General features: G+C 36.4%; 2 protein-coding genes and 1 non-coding gene across 3 annotated transcripts; 1 reads left to right on the plus strand and 2 right to left on the minus strand.

The window, feature by feature from the left end:
• Window positions 1–3183: 3183 nt before the first annotated feature.
• On the minus strand, window positions 3184–7740 carry LOC121729451 (60S ribosomal protein L7a). The gene is made up of 7 exons (XM_042117970.1): window positions 7597–7740; window positions 7094–7208; window positions 6572–6721; window positions 5635–5723; window positions 5030–5161; window positions 3802–3924; window positions 3184–3387 (listed from the first exon to the last, which is right to left on the minus strand). Exons 1-7 carry the CDS (start codon window positions 7609–7611, stop codon window positions 3205–3207), a joined length of 807 nt encoding a protein of 268 aa, XP_041973904.1. The 5' UTR covers window positions 7612–7740; the 3' UTR covers window positions 3184–3204.
• On the minus strand, window positions 6978–7050 carry LOC121730014. The gene has a single exon (XR_006036052.1). It is a non-coding gene; the product is annotated as a small nucleolar RNA SNORD36 (small nucleolar RNA).
• Window positions 7741–12968: 5228 nt separating the features above from the next.
• Window positions 12969–14324, plus strand: LOC121729450. The gene is made up of 2 exons (XM_042117969.1): window positions 12969–13083; window positions 13214–14324. The coding sequence occupies exons 1-2, from the start codon at window positions 12990–12992 to the stop codon at window positions 14293–14295; spliced, it is 1176 nt and encodes a 391-aa protein (XP_041973903.1). The 5' UTR covers window positions 12969–12989; the 3' UTR covers window positions 14296–14324.
• Window positions 14325–20820: the final 6496 nt, after the last annotated feature.

A 20820-nucleotide genomic window follows, 5' to 3' on the forward strand; every position in this document is an offset into this window, starting at 1 on the left:
TTATACTAGATATCAGTTTATAAATAATATAATTAGTCCAAGCAACGGAAAAGTTAATAAACTTGATTTTAAGCTACGAATAATAAAAACTAAGGAAACATAACTCCCATACTATTACCGTTTTAAATTTGGTTCCTTTTGATCTGTCATGTTACGTCAGCCTAGTACCGCTCAAGGTCACCTAAATATAGCAAATGTATTGAAAAGTGTACCTAAGGTACACTTTTTTGACAAGTATTGTGGAGCATGTTTTTTGACGGAGTTACTTTTCCTTAGTTTTTAGTATTCGTAGATTTTAAGCCATTAGTATCAATTGTAATTCCCCAAAGGCCTAATTTAAGTATCATTAAAACTATTATGGCCCATGACGTGCCATGACTTTATGAATACATAATTTGATTCTAAACACGAATGTGCCACTGATTTCCCGAGTGTTTTTTTTTCTAATAGCTTTAAATTGTTGCCATCAGACTAATGGCAACAATTCAAAACTATTAGAAAAAAAACACATCAGTTAACCCAGAAATAGAAACATAATGCATATTTTATACCAGGAATCTCAACAATTCCGACAGAAGATGTTTTGAGCTTTCTGCTTTACGAAAATCAAAATGTTTTTGGTCGCATTTTCTTTAAAAATTACGAGACAGCGACATCTGTTAGCTAAATAGTAAAATAAAACCGACCCTTTTGCAACATTTACTTACTTGAGGGTACACCATTTTTAAGATAGATGGCGCTGCAAATTTTAGTTAGGGTATATAAGATTATCTTAAATATATATTGGGTCCGAGATCATTGAGTCAATGATATTGGATAATGTAATATAGACATATGATTAATTTCTTCCTTTATCATAAATTTTTGACATTTGCTGAGAGATTGGATCCAATACGGTCATAGAAATAGGTGTTGCCAGTTATTTAATATAAAAGAGAGTTTTTAATTTCTTGTTCGTTAATATGTTTCAAATAATGTAATGTGATTATTTTTCTAATTATATACTTGGATAATCTTGCTGAAATAACAAAAAGCAAGCCATATTAAAAATGACGATGTCTTTTGACAAATCGAATTCTCTGAGATCTAGTAACCCTGACGTCAATACCTGTCAGCGTTAGCGCTCTCCATTGGCTATTGAAACCACTTAAGACGTAAAATAAGATCAATGATATATGATAATGTAATAAGCAGATATGATCAAATGATCATATATATTGGATCCTATATATTATGATCATAGAAATGATCATATTATATAAATGATAATGTAATACCCCCCTTAGATAGAGAGACCTTATACGTTATTTCAAAATCTTCAGGCGTTTGTAGACGACGACGCGGGGCGTGCCGGTCAATTTCGCTGCGAACTATAATAGCACAAAGGGAATCTTATATTACCAACGCACACGGCGCGCAAAAAGACCGCGCCGCTGGTGCCCGGCGGGCAATGGCGGCGCATGTCCGCGGCTCATCACACAAACCAGTTTATAATACATGCAGTATTGGGCGCGGATGCACCGCAGCGCACGGAGAGACTACGCACGTGCGTCGAGCTTCTCTTTGCATGAAAATATAATATGTGACTGTGTCCACACTCCACTGCAACCCACGGACACGCTACGTACGAATTGACTCACGTAGCTTGCTCGAATATAGTACACACGTAGCTCAACACTGGCCACGCTACGCATGCTGTACACGGGATACACGGAAGCTAAGAGGATGTAAACTACGTAACAACAATAATTGTGTACATAGTCGTGAGTAACGTGTTTGTATAGCGTGTGCTGCAGGGGAAACGTTGACCCACGTAGTCAAAGAAAAGAATTCGTGCACAGCGTGCACCGCGGTGGATCCGCGCCTTAACGCAGACGGCGTGTGCTTTGTCCCGCCCCGTCGCGTCGTCTGCAAAGCGCCTTAAATCACACCTAACGTAACACAAGCCCCGCGTTCCATTGGATGTTAAAAACGATCAAAACGATCAAATTGGAGGTATTTTGAGTGTTTTGTATCGTTTTAACATCAAATGGAACGCGGGAAAGCGCATGCGCCCAACTCATTTAGCGCTGCTAGTATAATTTTTATCTTGAACGTGTACATTTGTGTCGAGTAGATTACCATGGATTATTTACTAATTTATTAATTATTTAGCAAAAAGACGTCAACGGAAACAACGTCGACTGCGAAAAGCGTGCGCCTGCGCCGTACCCGCCGCGCGTGTGACAGTCCGTCGCCCCCGTCCGCGCCTGCGCTGCCCATACTAATTTTTCACTATACACACGCGAGCGTGCGCCCGCGCGAGTTTTAGTACCTGTTCAGATGAGACGTTTCAAGGTGCTAATAGACATGAGCATTCACTTGTAACAGAACATCGAGCATTCGCCATTTTTATATTTGTCGAACTGAACAACGAGCAGAGCCAAGCATAGAGTCAAACATTGCTATGAACGTTTTCATGAGCATTCTAGTGAGCGCTCTAGTCGACGTTCGTCATCGTCATTCTTCACGAAGATGTCAGACTTGAGCTGGAGAATAACAGAGTTGCCGGGAGACGTCGCAGAGCGGCGCGCGGCGGGGCGCGGAATGATGACCGAAGCTTGGCTCACCAAATAGTTCGAAGCAATGCTCGCTAGAATGATCGCCAGAACGCTCGATAGAATGCTCGTTAAAATGTTCTCGTATTTTTCTATGATGTAACATTCGTACAAATGCTCATTACAAGTGAATGCTCAAGTTTATCAGCACCTTTACGCGCGTTTCAATTTCTATTGCATCCAGATACCGCGTTTTTACGCTACAAACATGGACTCGAACTTATTCTCTCTTCTATCTTATTCACAGCGGACTCGCGCGTAGTACTGGACGCTGCAATGGCACCAAGTATCTCGACTCGCGCGTTGCGGGTGAGTCGAGACTCGAGAATCCCGCACATTGCAAGCTCGATATATTATTATTTTTCTCTATGTTGGAAGCGTTTTACGCGCGAGTAAGAAAGCGCGCGTAGGCAGGACGCGACATAGGTATATAATGTACAGTAGCTCTACGCGCGTAAAACGTCTCTGGACAAGCTCTTATTAATAAATCGATTTTGATGAAACTTGGAGATGGACATGGCGTAATTATACTTATCACGTAAAGTTTACTCCTTATAAAAGTGGACATCAAAATAACACGCAAGGATACAGATAAAGTTTTATTGGCTTAGCCCTGTTTCTGCGCCAGCTCTCGCGCCTTAGCCTTCTCGAGTTTAGCGATGCGGGCGTTGGACTTGTTGCCCAGGACGCCACCGCCCCAGTGTCGGCGGAGCTCCTCGTACCTCTCGTTGAAGTTCGTTCTGATGGCCTCCACCACCTTGGTGAAGGAAGCACGGTCACCGGATTCCACCTAGAGACAGGATGCTGTTAGTGTGGCACGGATTTCGGGTGAAAGTAGATAGGCTGGGTTTGGGCCTCAGATATCTCTGTTTGGTGGTAGAGGGTTGTCCTCATGGCGTTTGGATAGCAAATAAATCATCATTACATGCCAAAAATGAAATAAATCAGTCAGATTAACTAAAGCAAAACTAAAGACATGATAAAATAGATACAACATGCTTATGGGAAATTAAAATTCAAATTTCAGTCCCAAAAACTGAGATGTTGGTGAATAAAATTATAATCAAACTTTACAGGCTATAGCTATAGCTTGTGACTAACACAGCCAAACATCAAAGTTGACCAGTGAATATGAATCCTATGTCTTCTAATTAATTTGCTTCAATACTAATGCAAATATTCTTCATTAAAGCAAAAGACTTACATGTGTCAGAGCTAAGCATGAGCAAGTCTTCCTGTGTACTAAGGCTCCGAGGCGGGATTTGCCCTTAACGATACAGTACGGGACGCCCATCTTACGGCAGAGGGCAGGCAGGAAGAGTACCAGCTGAAAACAACATAGTATGTTAGTGTAATATCTAGTATGTGTGAGTATGTTGGATGTATATGTAGCATTCAGAGTCAACTGACTTCATGCAACTGTAAACAATAATGTTTACAGCCTCAGGTGAAGAAATTCTAACATCATTAGAGTGTATATGATTTTTCTATACAAAATGGAGATATTTTGAGGCAAGCAGATGTAGTTTATATATAAACTTTCAGTCTAAGTATGGGTAAGGATAATGTGCATTGTCTCAAAAATTGGCTAACCATCTGTTTAATCTTTAACCCATCAATCCCCCAAGCGGCACCCAGCTGTTGCATAATAATGGGCATTGTCCAAAAAAAATCACATGTACTTTTTTTTTTTTTTTCGTTAAAATAGGATATTTTAAGAATATAAATTAAATAATTTTGAAATTCATTAGCTAGTTTTTTCTCAATAAATTTTTAAAGTTTCGCTCTGACGTCATCATCGGCCGCCAATTAACATCTGCATATGTTTTAAATTTCCTTTCAATCTTATTTATAATGACTGGTTCGTCAAATGCAAGTTCTCAGTATGTGAAAGCTGATACGAGAAGCTTAAAAAAAGTTCGAAACGTAATGTTGGTCGAATTTATTGCTAATTTAACGCCATTGAAGGTCAAACAAAGGTTAAACGTATTTGTTCAAAAATATAAGTAACTAATGGGTATCTTTTTTGTTTATATACAGAAAAACGATCACTGACCTTATTACTGGAAATGTTTTTGTAATGAGCAAAATTAAAAAAAAATGGACAATCCCCATTGAAAATCTATTGTGTCTGCCATTCCCATGATCAAGGTCATTAGAAGCATTAAAACTTTTAGATAATTAGTAATTAGTAACAAATAGCTAAGCAATATTTTGTCCTTGTTTAACAATATATCTTTTTCGACATACCAGACATATTAACTTGGTATTTTGTACAGCTTATGTACTAGTGTAATTAGCTGGGTATTTTACAATAAAACATGATAATTTCGATAAGCAGTTAGCCTTCAATAAAACTGGTTATTACTTATTATTTCCATGTAAATCACAAATAAGGATACTTCAGGTTTTAAAACTTTTGACATCCTTACCTCAATGGGGTCAACATCGTGAGCGATGACCACAAGCTGTGCCTTCTTCTTCTCAACGAGTTTGGTCACAGTGTTGGTGCCAGCGCGGATTGTGTTGGGCCTCTTTGCTGGGGGCTCGTCTTTCTTGGCGACCTACAAACACAACTATTTTAAATATTGACAAATAATATGAAATGTTTTGTATCTAGATGTTGTAACATCAGAGATCTTGGTGGTTAGAGGTCGTCATGGCACTCGGAATTGTTTTATGCATCATTTCAATTATAATAGGTGTAAAACCAAATATTTACGAGATTCTAAGAGAAGCCCTAATTTGTGTATACTATAACTAAACAACAAATACGTAATAGGGTCAATCTATATTGATGTAATAATACAAATATCAGTTTCATACCCCTTAATAAAAATATTTACTGCTCTCATACACTAATCCAAGTTGTGTGTAAATTACCAACAACTTTAGTGTATTTTTTTTATCATACAGAGACAGCAATTAATGGATTAGCACAAGTGTGAAGCAAATATATATTATATCAATTAAGACTGTGAACAAATTACAAATTTAGTTTAATTTAGCATTTAGATTTTCACTAAGCAAAACATACCTTGGCTTCAGCAGCTTTCCTAAGGCGCTCCTTCCTCACTGCCTCAGTCTCGGGCCTGTATTTCTCCAGGATTTTGAAAAGACCCTTGGCTGAAACATGTTTTATCCTGATTGAGTAAACATAATAGTAATAATTATGATTTTGATAATTAAAATAGATTTCAGAGTTAAAAAGCTCGTATATTTTGTTGATAATCATAGTATTCATAGTTGCATTTGGAGTTCATCATGAAAGCAGTCCCTATTGTTAGAACTTTAATTAAACATATTTTATGGAAGGAAGGAAGGAGACACATTCCCCTTGGAAGACCAACATTGTTATGACAGTGATAGAATAATATATGTAGAAAGATTTACCAAATGAGAATGTAGCTCCTCTATATTATCTTCCATAATAAACATTTAGTCTACGAATAATAAAAACTAAGGAAACAAACAACGGATGGATGAGGGCTGCCCAAGATCGGGATGGTTGGTGCTCATTGGGGGAGGCCTACGTTCAGCAGTGGACGGCAATAGACTGATGAAAATGATGATGAAGGAAACAAAACTCCCATACTTTAATCGTTTTGAATTTGGTTCTTAAGGTTCTTTTCGCACACTACAATAATATGGCAATCGCTTCTTCTTCTTCTTTTAAAAATGGCCGCCTCGGTGAGTATGGCAATCGCTACGAAACACATTCAAATTGACAAAATAAAGCCGTTGACAATGATTGTCACTTCTATAATTACACAAAATTCTTGCATGTATTCAGGTCTCTTTTTGCATAAAGTATGCATGTGTGGGAGTCACATTTTGTAGAATCGGAACAATTTTTGACACAGTTACTCTTCTGTTTTTATTAGCCTTCAGTAAAGGCACAAGTAAGTTCTTTGCATTTGTCAACATCAATAATCCTTATGTAAAGTACACTATATTATGTAAAAAAAACTAACCAGTAGTCTTGTCCAGTGTCTGGGTGAACTGGTTGATTGGTGGGGGCACCTTCAGCCTGCGCTGCAGGACGGCCTTCTGCCGCTGGATGCGGATGTATTTGGGCCATCTCACGAAGCGGGACAGGTCACGTGTTGGCTGGATATCCTGACCTACAATTCCACATCAGTGAAATGAAAAAAGTTATAAATCGCGTCAATAAAAAGTAGATTGTTTATGTTCATTGAATAATAATTTTTATTGAAACCTGATTAGGTACACTAATGTCTGTTACCAATACAATATTGCCACCTATAATGAAGTCAAAAGGTAATGTTTTGATTTATCAAGTTACAAGATCAGTCTAGATTCTAGAACTTATGGATCAATATTGTAGTAAAATTAGTCAAGTTTATTAGTTAATAAGACCAGTATCAGTGTTAAAAAGCTCGTTACTTTCACCCACATGGTGCTTCGGGGAAATTGTTTACATCATTTTGGTCTCGTATGTTTTATAGCAAAAGTATAGATTAATGTCTACATACCAATAGCGAAGTTCTTTGTCCTCTTCTCGAACAGTGGGTTCACGATCTTTTTGGGTTCAACTTTCTTCACGACCAGAGGGGCGGCCGCTACTTTCTTCCCAACCTTCTTCTTAGGCTAAAAAGTAATTCCAACTTAATTTCCAAGAAATACTACATCGAACAGCTCACGATGTATGAAAGCATCAGCGATCTTGGTGATAATTTACGTGTAATCATAAAACTTCATTGATAAGTTCACATCATGGCAAGTTACAGGTTATGTTTGAACTAGGAAATATTTTATACTAAAATACTTCCACACACCGCTTACACTTTTAATACTCACGGTTCACGTGAAGATACACAATATTCAATAAACCAAATGCAATTTGAAGTCGTGTATTTAACGATTTCTACGACATAAACAACAAAGTCGAACCTCACTCACGAATATGGAAGTTTCACTGTTTCGATAATTTCTGGGATAAAAATAATATTTTACAATAAACGCACATGGTTTTTACCTTCTTCTGCACCATCTTGACAAACTTTAATTAGTGTGATCTAAAGGCCACGAACGGATTCGCGACCGAAGAAGTCCACCAAACTTTCGGCAAAAATGGCCGAAACAAAAAGGCAGTGACAGATTTTGACAGCTAGAGGAAAACGAAACGTCAAAGGGGCCACATCCCACAGATTAAAGGATACAGATAAAAATATTTTTGCGAAATAAAGAAGAAGAAGAATAAAAAATGTTGTCTATGGTCTCATGTTCGGGCCACACTAACGAGAAACGCCGTTAATTATCGCGTTAATTAACGGCGTTTCTCGTTAGTGTGGCCCGAACATCAGAACATTTCTGAGGTGTCCCGTCACCCGTGTGTGTCAATGTGGTCACTGGCCCACTGGCACTAGCCACTGGGTTTGTCCCTTTGGGACGGGACACAAAGACACGACACGACGTCGTGTCGTACCACGACGCGATGTCGTTTCACGATGCGACGTCATGGGAATCTACGACGCACGTCGTAAAAAACTACGACACGACATCGTACGACGTCGCGTCGTAGAAACTCATCATTGAATTTCTACGACGTCGTGTCGTGATTTTGTGTCTCGGCCCTTTGTCCCATCTTTGTCCTGGATAGTTTATTTTATGGCATAAATTAGTTTATTTATCTTGAGTCTTGACAACTTGTTTCTATATACAGAAAAGCGGCTGCGGAGGTTAATTCTTTACGTCGAATTTAACAGCCCGATGGACTGCTTGAACTATGATCTTAATTTTATTCTAGCTCACCCTGAGTTGCACCAGAGGCGTGGTTATAGTTACAGTTATGGTCATGGTTATAATAGTTACAACTAATTTAACTTTAACCCAGGGCTTCATAACGTTATCGAATGCCCGAATAAATATCGTTACGTACCGGTATTTTTATAATGGTAACCAGATAACGGTATTTTTTATCGATATCTAGTAACATAACCAAAAAATATCGTTATGAAAATACCGGTAAATATAACGATATTTTCTGGTATCAGGTATGCGGTATGCGTTGTGCACCAAATCTCACTCGCAGCCCAAATTCCGACTTCCGAGCACCAGTTTTTATATACGTGGGAGAGCCATGCTTCGGCACGAATGGGCCGGCTCGACCGGAGAAATACCACGTTCTCATAGAAAACCGGCGTGAAACAGCGCTTGCGCTGTGTTTCGCCGAGTGAGTGAGTTTACCGGAGGTATAATCCCCTCCCCTATTCCCTTCCCTTCTCTTCCCTACCCTCCCCTATTACCCTATTCCCTCTTAAAAGGTCGGCAACGCACCTGCAGCTCTTCTGATGCAGCGAGTGTCCATGGGTGACGGAAGTTGCTTTCCATCAATCATCCGGTGACCCGTTTTCTCGTTCGCCCCCTTATTTTCATAAAAAACTTTGACTTAACAAGTCAAGATGGTGCTGCAATTTGTTTAGTCAATGAATGCAGAAAATTATGCATGGTACCTATGTCCGTATTTATTTACTTGTTTTAATTGTGGCGAATGCGGGGGATTGGCAAAATATGGATAATTATCTGACTGTAGTTAAAAATATCAACTTTTTTAACTGTAGTTAAAAATTTAAAAAAGGAAGCACAAAATTATATGATAGCATTTACAAAATATGTAGGTATTATAACATGGAGAATATTTTAAGGAGCGTAGCCCGTCGGATCAGAGGTGCTTTGCACACGACGGGGCGGGGCGGACCGGTCAATTTCGTCGCGAACGATAGCACAAAGGGAATCCTACAATATATTGTATTACCAAAGCACACCAAGGGCAAAAAGACCGCTCCGCAGGTCCCCGGCGGGCTCTGGCGGCGCGGCATGTCCGTGGATCACACAAACCAGTTTACATGCAGTAACGCAGACGGCGCGATGGCGCGAGGCAGCAGCTAGCTCTATTCTCTCTCCATTAGAACGAACGTCCTGAACTGACTGCCACCACTCATGCTTTGTGTTCCGTCGTCTGCAAAACAATAAAGATCATCCGGCAGCCAGCGAATGGCACACGTGCTGACAATACAATAATTTACTATACAACCCATAAATTAGTAATATTTGAACAAAGATAATGAGCACTGAACTACTGAGTACTGACCATGTCATTCTCATTAGACGTCATTTTTCCTATAATATATACCTACTGGTCACCAGACACGTCTAGTTTAATTTTGTGCATACTGCATACTGAATTGACTGATTAAATTAAGTATTTTACAAAAGGTAACGTTATCAAAGAACATATATTTACCGTTATAAATCTTATTTACCGTTATAACATTTACCGGTATTAATTCCAATGGGGATTGTCCATTTTTTTTTTAATTTTGCTCATTACAAAAAGATTTCGAGGAATAAGGTCAGTGATTGTTTTTCTATATATAAACGAAAAAAATACCCATTAGTTACTTATATTTTTGAACAAATATGTTTAACCTTTGTTTGACCTTCAATGGCGTTAAATTAGCAATAAAGTCGACCAACATTACGTTTCGAACTTTTGGTAAGCTTCTCGTATCAGCTTTCACTTAATGAAAACTTGCATTTGACGAACCAGCCATTATAAATAAGATTGAAACTAAATTTAAAACATACTGTAAGGTTAATTGGCCGCAGATGATGACGTCAGAGCGAAACTTTAAAAATTTATTGAGAAAAAAACTAGCCAATGAATTTCTTTAATTTATATTCAAATAAATTAAAGAAATTCATTATTCATAAAAAATTATTTAATTTATATTCTTAAAATACCCTATTTTAACGAAAAAAATAAATAAAAAGTACATGTGATTTTTTTTTTGACAATGCCCATTTTTACCGTTATTTCTAGTATCGGGTAAATTTTCATACCGTTATCTATATCCTTGACGCAATAACGTTATGAAAAAATACCGGTATTTGAAGCCCTGCTTTAACCTTAACTTTGACAACAGAATTTGACAGATGTATGTTGCTGGTCCGACAAGGATTTAAATGAACGTGGGCGGGGACGCTGCTGGTAAAGGAGAACTGACCAAAATGGCGTTTTTGTATGATGACAGCGTTAGTTCCTTTTTTCGCCACGTTCATTTAAAGCCTTGTTGAGCTCTATGGTTATAGTTAAATATGGCGTCCATTTTTTACTTTAACCAAAGATTTGACATTTTGCATTGAAGTTAAAGTTATAATTAAAGTTACAGTTATAGTTAAAGTAAGTTGGTGCAACCCACCCTTAAAGTGCTACAAGGCTCTAATCTTAATGAACGTGGATGGTAGGGTGGGTCACTTTTGTATGGAGAAAAAAAATTGACAGTTTTCTTTGCAGCACACCGAAAAAAAGGTGCCAAATGATGAGTGTAAATAGACTACAAAGTTTGATTGCAGTCGGAATTCATCTACTGCCTCCGGTTTCCTGTGAAAACTGAAAAAAATGTGTTTGAAAACAACTTATGAGGAGGGCATTCAAATTTATACTAATCAATGTTATTTATAAATAAAAATCTTAATTCAATAGTAACTACGTTTCTTGAATAGAAGACAACATTATAAGTTGTTTTTTGAATAATTATTTAATCTATATCTATTATCTATTATACTAATATAAATGCGAAAGTATCTCTGTCTGTCTGTCTGTCTGTCTGTCTCGCTTTCACGCCAAAACTACTGAACCGATTGCAATGAAATTTTGTACACAGTTATTCTAGAGTCTGAGAAAGGACATAGGCTACATTTTGATGTGGGAAAATATCTTATTTCCATGAAAATATCGATTAAAATTAATTCGCATTGCGCGTGGCCAGCGCTCTACCCGGGGGTCCTGGGTTCGAGTCCCGCAGGCGGAACAAAAAGTTTTCAATGTTCCTGGGTCTTGGATGTGTATTAAAATAATATTTCAAAAATCTTAAATATATTTTATGTATAATATTATAAAAAATCCAGAAATATATCGATGCAATGAACATTTTAGTTCTAATACGATTCAACAGATGGCGTTTTATTTTTTACTTCATTGTAACATAGAACTAATCATAATTATAAAAACAGCGTTAATTATAATTAAATCATTTTATGGCTAAATTACACACTTTCTAGAAAAAACAAAAAATGTATATACTTATACATAATATGCCGTAACCTAACGTAAACGATTTGATATATTTGATTTGTGTTATACTAAAAATAAAAGGTTTTTACTCCTATTTTCTATTATCAAGGCACGCGGCGGCGCGTAACAGCCACTGTACAAGGCGCGCTGACATAAATGTTATTTTAATGTCCTTAACGTCGATATTCGTACTAACAGACATCGACCTGCTATTTTTAGGGACTATTGGGCCTTAATGCCCTGTATTCCCAAAAACGGACGATTTTCAAGATTTAAAAGTGACAGTAGACACAAAAATATAGTAATTTAAATTCTGAAAAAAATATATGTGTTAATTAAGGATCTAACACAGTGGAATTTATATTCCATTACACAATATCATGAACTTCACTCGATAGAAAAAAATCCCAAACTTACCTCTTTTTTTAACGAAGTGTGTGACTGAAAGCGTACCAGCCGAACCTTTGCGCCTGCTATTTTATAGTTTTTTGATCGTCGTTTTTTTATACTTACATCAATTAAATCGAGTGAAAAAAAAAACGAATCGCCCTAGATATATTCTTTCTCTTTAATTCAGTGCAAAAATTATCTGAAAATTCCAAATAATTTGGACATAGTATGGAAAATTCGTTAAAAGAAGAGGTAAGTTTGGGATTTTTTTCTATCGAGTGAAGTTCATGATATTGTGTAATGGAATATAAATTCCACTGTGTTAGATCCTTAACTAACACATGTATTTTTTTCAGAATTTAAATTACTATATTGTTGTGTCACTTTCAAATCTTGAAAATCGTCCGTTTTTGGGAATACAGGGCCTTAAAGCCTTGTCGAGCTCTACCTACCTCAACAACAGACGTTTTTATTTATAAAACTAATAGCGGAATGCGGATTAGATCATCCATCGACTTCATCGTCATCTAATGCTCATCTACTAGACACTAGAAATGGCGATTTTGGGATTTTAAAATGTTTCTATGTAGAAATTAGAAGACGCAATCATGTATGCAGTGGCGGATTATCCTAAAGGCAAACAGGGGCGCTTCTAGGGGTGGGTGATGAGTGATGACATGACACCCATCCCTAGAAGCGTAGTAAGTAAAATTAGTACTTTTTACAGAATTAGATGCCTGCTAACAATCTCTCATAACTAAAGAATTTAATTGAAGAAACAATGACTATTTTCCAACACAGTACCTCATACCTGCACAATGCACATCGAGAAAAGTTTGTTTTTATATTTCTTACGATGTTAGCGCACTTTTATGTTTTTCTAATCTTAATAATAATTTACGATGTATATTTTACAGCATAATGTTATAGCTTTCTGCAGAACCAACTGCACACATAGAATTAATATGGATTCAAAATTGTTTTTATTTTTAATCGGTATGTAAATTATTATGCTTGTTGCTGGATTATGACAAGTCTAATTTTATATCGTAAAACGTTATAGTTATACTATTTAAATAGCTGTAAAAACGATTACTTTCTTAAACTATTTAACAATTTGTTTCAGCAATATCACCATCTCTTGCCGTAAATGTGTCAATTGAAGGAACCTTGAATCTCGGAAAAGAGTTTCTAGACAATCTGGCAGAACGAGTGGTCAACTCTGTGGGAAGTTCTAGAAGAAGTATGTTGCCCGCGCAAGAAGATAAAATTACTTCAATGATCCGACACTCCTTATTTAAAGCAACGAGCGACTGCGAAAATTGCTCCTTGTATAAATTTATAGAGGAGTACCTTATAGTTATTACAAAGACAATGAGAAGGGTACTAAATAAATCTCTAGGGTCACAATTCATAGATGAAGACTATCGAAATCAAGTGCAGGAATATGTTGAATATATCAAGGAGGTACTGCTCGATAGCACAGATGAAAATAAGCCCTCGTATTGGATAGTCACAATCAAGATAATTAATTCGAAGTTTCAACAGCTGATTTTGGTTTACGCTGAAGATGACGATAAGGATCTTCGTCACAAATTAGTGCTAGCTACAGTCATATTGGAGAACAACTATTTAAATACTCTATGTGTGGAACACGGTGTGTGTTCGACTAAAAATAAGCTCTCATCTGCTTTACTGAGTATACTTTCAGAGCTGACGAAGGCTCCATACCGGAAAATGAAGTCTTTCCTAAGATCTCTCTACGAAGCTGTGTTCGAAACGAAATTTTACTCCCTCATGAGTGACGATTTCGCTCACCACTTGCAGGTCCAGTTCTATGAGTTCGTCGAGACTCCGCAAAGAAGAATTCTGATGGACTTCCAGAAAATTCTGGAGGACCACCTGAACGGTAGCGTGGTGGAACACACGCCGCGACACGTCGACCTCATACGCGCCATTTTGTCGGACTTAGACATCATTTACGTGGTCCAATCGTCGGTGCCTTTCACGGAGTTTCTAGAAAGTTTCTACGTTTTCCTCAAGAGTGATGTGCAACTGAACATGCCCAAAATATTGTTGGAAATCCAGAAAGTGATATCGGCACTCGCGACTGACTTCTTCAATAAACTGTACAATCAAGTGCAGGTCCTTCTGGATATTTTTCTCAGTAAAGTGCCGTGGGTTAAAAAGGAATTTGTACCAATGTAAGGAGGGAATATACAAGCGATTTTAGAGGCTTTTGTTTCTTACTTTTAAGTTTGCGTTTCTTATCATGGTCCAGACCACGAAGCTAAAACAAAGCTTCATGGTCCAGACTCACGAGAAAAGGCGCAATTTTTTTATTAAAATTTTTGATTTGCAGACTTACTGTGTGGTTAAGACGAGTATGTCTATGTTCTAATGTACATAAATTTTCATCATCTCGTCCCAAAGCCGAGGCCAGCACGATAATAATAATTTACCAGTGATACATCTGTCTGCCGCAGCTATCTTATGAAAAATATTTTATAATAAGGCGGCCCTGCCCTGGGTGCCCAAACCCACGCTACGCCACTGACTTTGTTGTCCCTCACACAGGCTGTAATATTAATTAATTATGCCTCAATATGTTATTACGGGATGAAATTGCTTTGTGGCTAGCTGTCATATCAAGAGGTCAAATGTTTGAGCTACATTGGTAGAGCCCAGCCCAGCGCGCTGATATTAATTATTAAAATATTAAACAGCTATCAAGACGTAATATAAACAGGGTTTTTCATTAAAAATGTTGGAATGGTGAAAATTCTGAATGCACAATTTTTATTATATAGGTATAGTCAAAATAATTAAAGGTGGCACCAGCGGTGATTGACCTTTCTAGTCTAGGAGCTGTCTAAAAATGCTCGTACCCTATTCTGGTAACTTAGGGCGGGTTGCACCAGAGGCGTAGTTATAGTTAAGGTTAAAGTTATCGTCAAATATGGCGTCCATTATGGAAGCCTGACAGGCGGCAGGATAAAAAAAAAGGATTTGACAGTTCTTTTCACATTTTGTTATGGTTAAAGCTAAAGTTATAAGTAGTTAAAGTAAGTTGGTGCAACCCACCCTTAATTAAGATACAGACTAAAGATTCATCGGTCCTCTTGGTATCTCTGAATGATAATGTCAGCTTTTTATGAGTTCGAAGTTGATTTATGTACTTCATAGTGAGTTCTCATCGACTTTGCAAAAGACGAATAGACTAGAAACAACTATCACTTCATTGTCAATCGACAAAGTTACGGCTACGGACAGAAATCGGCAACAATATACGAGAAAAGATATTATTATAAAGGTGTTTTTTTTAATACTTCGAATAAAAAATTTTTCTTGGTTTGACTTTAATAAGTCAATTATTATAAGTTACTATTTACTTCATAAAAATTGTTAGCATTCTAATTGAATGGTGAAAATATAATACAGAATTAATATAAAATATATTTAATTATTGAAGTAAAACTCGTTGGACGTAGAGGTATTAAGGAGCGAGTAATGAGAGCAGCTCTCGTGCTTCTATCGGGTTTTATCCGCTCTTAACCCGGGTTTAGTCTTCACCCGTTCTTAAACGTTCTCAGCTGAGCTTAGCACGTTTAAACTGAGTCAGCATTATATCAACTACCACTAGCTAGCTGCTAGACTATATCTAGGTCTTATAGATAACTGGCGACCCGCCCCTGCTTCGCGCGGGTATAAAATATAAAATATATTATGCTGTAAAGGGTCATATAGATCTGTATTAAATCAGTTGTGAAATGGCAACAATTTCTAGTGATGTGTGCCGTACAATGTACGTACACAATTGCCGTATTGGTTAAAAATTAAAATCGCTCCGAAAATTAGCCATTATTTGTAGTTATAAGTAAATGACAAAAATGTTATTGAAGGATATCCATAAGATAATAATAGACATATACCATCGTGAAGTTTTCTGTATACTTACCTTTTTATAGTGTACAATACCTAGTACATTATTTTGATAAATCTCGTAGAGTTCAGCCTGCTTTTGCAATGTAAGCGGAAAAAAAATAATTTTATTTACGACATCATCATCAAACCCCAAAAATAACAGTATTTCTCCACCATTAATTATTGAATATTATTGTACTTAAGTGCTTATAAACCTTCTTCGTTAATCACTCTATCTATTAAAGAAAACCGCATCAAAATCCGTTGCGTAGTTTTAAAGATTAAAGGGAAGAAAGGGACATGAGGGGAAAAAAACGACTTTGTTTTATACTATGTAGTGAAATACTAACCCTATTAGTAATATTTTCAAAGCGAAGCACAAGGTTTGCTTTTCTTTTTCTTTAAATTGGAAAAATCATTTAAATATGGTGTCTTGAACCTCACCATGAATCACCAAGGGAGGAAGGGGGGATAAAAATGCAAAAAAAAAATGACATGATTAATGGACGGCCCCTTTCTTTAATTTTTTTTTGTAACACGGTTGCACGGTGCAGAATCTTCGGAATTCGGATACATTAAGTGGAACTCAGTTATATTTACAACTTCTTTGACAGATGGAGTATGGAGAATCAGGAAGTGGTGAAACAGGCCCTCAATGATTTTTGAAAAAAATAATATTGAAAAATCTGATTTAATATTCAGAACTATGAGTATGAACGAAGTTTAATCAATTCTGACGTTTACATTTTCTCAATTCAGAATTAAATGTAACTATGTATTTTTTAATTCATAAGAGAGTTGGTAGCTGAGTTAAGGGGCCGGGTGCCATCGAAATTCTCATACATACGTAATACCAAAATCATTTTCTCATACAAAAATATTTAACATGTTTGAGTAATTAAGCTGAGTATACTAGGTATAAGGTATTCCCTAGCACTCATACTCAGTATTTATTAATTTAATACTAGAACCAGCAGCTACCTTGTACCTACTTAAAGCACAATTTTATTTCGTTTGTGTGTCAAGGCCACACATGCACTCGAGCCTCGTGCAAGGAAGTTACCTATTACTATACACCGTGCAGCTTTTGAAAAGAGAATTCATTTCAAAATGGCCGCTCCAGCTTTGAATTAAATTTTAATTATTTTCTCGTGAAACTCTCTCCGTAATCCGTTTTCGCTAGGTATTCTAGGAAGTTGGAATTAATGATACGAAGTATTTTTAGGGGGGCTCTCTTGAATATAAATTTTATTTAGTTTTTAGTACTTTTTGTTATAGCGGCAACGGATATACACAATACACATACCTACTTACTTAACACAATCTGTGAAAATTTCAAAACTCTAGCCATAGTGGTTCTTGAGATACAGCCTGAAGACAGACAGACAGACAGACGGACATACAAGGAAATCTTAGTAATAGGGATGATGACAAGGTCAAAGATTAGCGAATTTCGTTAATAAAATAAAGAAATCACGTTAAAAAGTAAGTATTCCCAAAATTTCAGCTTGATAGCATTTGTATTTTTTTTGTTATGCGCCTTCAAAGTTGGATATTCAAGTCGATATTTTTTTCAATTATATTTCTTAATAATATTTGTTTACAATTCGATAACTTATGCAATTAAAAGCAACTTTTGTTATGAAACCACTTTCATAAACGCAATATTTAATATACCTGTCGAACAAAGTTGTCTCCCGATGCGCACAAACTACAAAAGACTGACGTCATACTTTCGTAGCACTTTGTATGGAGCGTTTCAGGCAGGTCTTTTTTATGAGATATTTGAACTGTCATATCTTGGTGAATTTTTAAGCTATCAGAGTCATTCTTTTAACGATGTTTCTATTTTTTAAGTGTCTTTCAATTACCTATAAGAAAAAAATTTTCATCATGCCTATTGGGTCCCGTTTTTACCCTTTAGGTACGGAACCCTAAAAAATATAACAAAGTAAGTATATTTTATCTGATAAAACTGTTGCTAAATGTTTTTTTTAATTGATTTATTTAATTTTTTATTTTATTATGAATTATGATTTATCTAACAATATTACACTATATTGCGATTATTGAGCTGGAACAATTCATTTTTCCGGGACTAAAACTATGCTTATTCCTTTCCCGGGACTGAAAGAATCTACGTGCCTAATTTCATCAAAATCGGCTGAGGCGTGAAGACTGAAGAGGTTCACAGACCAACAGACACACTTTCGAGTTTCGTATTTATAATATTAGTTTGAAAGAAGTGCATCCCATGGGCTTAACAGATTTCACAAATTTAGATGACCATCTTTTAAACTATGTAAATAAGATTTAAATATTAAATTGGAGGAAGCTGTTAGAGGCTCTTATGAAAGTATTAAGTATTCAGATGCAAAATACTGTGCCCTTTGATACAGAATCGATAGTGATACGTTTTCATACGATAGGGTTGCCTCTCGCTACAAAATATAATCCATGCTTTATTTTATATAATTATTGTTATCTAGTACTGTTTGGCTAATTTTGGTCTTAAAATAATGGCAGCAGTTTAGGAGACATGCATAATAAGTAAGAAATTTTGGAAAAGAAATAACTAAGTATCATGAACTTACCTTATTATTTTAATTTGATTTTAATAATAAAAAAATCCTTGGACTTAAACCTTTACCGCGTGCCTGATGGACTCAATGCGTAATTACTTTTTGAAATTGTTATTAACTCAATATGTGATTGTCATAATATCTAGGTAGGTCTTTTATGGTACTTAATAATTTCTAAATTATTAAAGTAATTAGAAGCAAAAGAGAAATAAGAGTGAAATGAAAACTTTAAAATGAAAAATTTTGATACCTCCCTGATATACGATAGGATATTACAGCGACCACATAGCCTCTTATGTGGTCGCTGGGATATTATGATTAAGTAATATTATTATGAGTACCTACCTAATTGCTATTTGCTAAAAGCTAAGTCTTTCTTTTGATTTCGCTTCGGTCGAGTAAGAAGACTAAAAATGATTAAAGAGCATAATATTAATATGAATACTTATCTTTAGATGTAAAATATGCGGCAGTTTATAATAAAGTTATGACAGTAACGAGACTTGCAAACAAACACTGGTTTAAAGAAGACGCAGTATTAAAGACGCTTATTTTCTAGATTCTACGAGCCACGGCCTTCGTTAATGATTTGATTTAATGATTACCGAACTATAATTTAATAATGATTTTGACGTATATATACGGTATAGTATACCCATAAAGTTAATATACCTAGCGGAATATGTCACTATCAGTAAAACTGCGTGGTAAAAAGAGACGTGTCGGCACGTGCCGCACGTTGACAATTTAATCTCATAGAAATCACATTCAATCATGCTTGTTTATGTGTATACGTACACATCGGCCATTCTCAGGAGAGCAAAATTTAAGTGTCCCGGGCTTGTATACTCTGTAATATTATCTTATTCAAGTATGCAATATTTTTAAACGGTAGATAGCATCCGTAGCTAGCTACAAACTTAAACACAGGCTTCTAATTTAAGTAATTCAGACTAAATTAATTTATGTCGTGTTCAAAAATCATGTTTTTCTCATTACTGTGACGTGTCCCCACGCCAACTTGATCTCGAAACTTGCTTGTAATTTTTATAACATACATATTAACCATGATCTATTCATCGTTTTAAATGCTCGTAAACATTGGTTATCGCATTGGAAAACATCGACTCAATAGGCCCAGCCTATAAATAGTTATCATGAAATAATCGTTTGTCCTATCAAAAGTTCTAATTACCGTAACGCATGCTGTTTTCGGGTGCCCACCCAAAAATAACAGGATTTGGCATATTACAAGTGCGCGGGTCACTTCTCCTTAGCATGTTCCACGGCCCATCAGCGGTCCCACGTCGTTAATGTTAGTGTGCCGCCGATGAAGCACGAGAGTATCTACTTACCGTAGCTTTGGTAACGAACTTTTCTAATTACCGTAATCTTATTTTGCTACTTGATTTTTAAATAAGATTGTATGTTGATCATGTCAATCTAGAAAGTAATTTGGCCTACGTACTTTGCCCTAAGCAAGTTTTTGCAAACTGTGTCGGTTTTTAAAATTTTTCAAGAAAATCTAACTTTTTCTAATTACCGTATACTAATTGGTAATTAGTATACGGTATGTTCCTAATTACCGTTGTATGAAAAACGGATACGTACTTTTTTATCAATTGAAGTTTTCTCGCGGTTTTCATAGATTATTATTATCATGAATGAGTCTTTAATAATACTAGCTTTTGCCCGCGTTAAAAAGTATTATTATATACAATCTTTCATCCCCTATTTTATCCCCTTAGAGGTAGAATTTATCAAAACCCTTTCTTAAGGGATGCCTACGTCATAGTAGCTTTATGCATGGAAAGTATTAGCCCGATCGGTTTAAAATTATGTTGTAAAGTGGTCTGGGGCTCTCTCTAGCGAGTATAAATTAAAGTGTGGAGTTCGACAAGGTGGATTAACATCTCCTCGTCTGTTCAAACTTTACGTAAATAAGCTGATCGAGGAGCTGAGCAGCACTAATGTTGGTTGTTCCATTGGCGGAGTAATGCTGAACCACATTAGTTATGCTGATGACATGGTGTTGCTCAGTCCCTTCGATCAGTGGCCTCAGAAAACTGCTAGGCAAGTGTCAAGCGTATGCCGAGGCTCAAGGACTCAGGTATAACTCTAAGAAAAGTGAACTTCTTGTTTTCCAACCCCGTGAAAACAAAGTTAGCACAATACCACGCGTGTTTCTAAACGAAGTTCCACTTGCTAGTGTCAATAAATTCAAATA

This window comes from Aricia agestis, chromosome 8, assembly GCF_905147365.1.
Source record: "Aricia agestis chromosome 8, ilAriAges1.1, whole genome shotgun sequence".
NCBI classification, from domain to species: domain Eukaryota; kingdom Metazoa; phylum Arthropoda; class Insecta; order Lepidoptera; family Lycaenidae; genus Aricia; species Aricia agestis.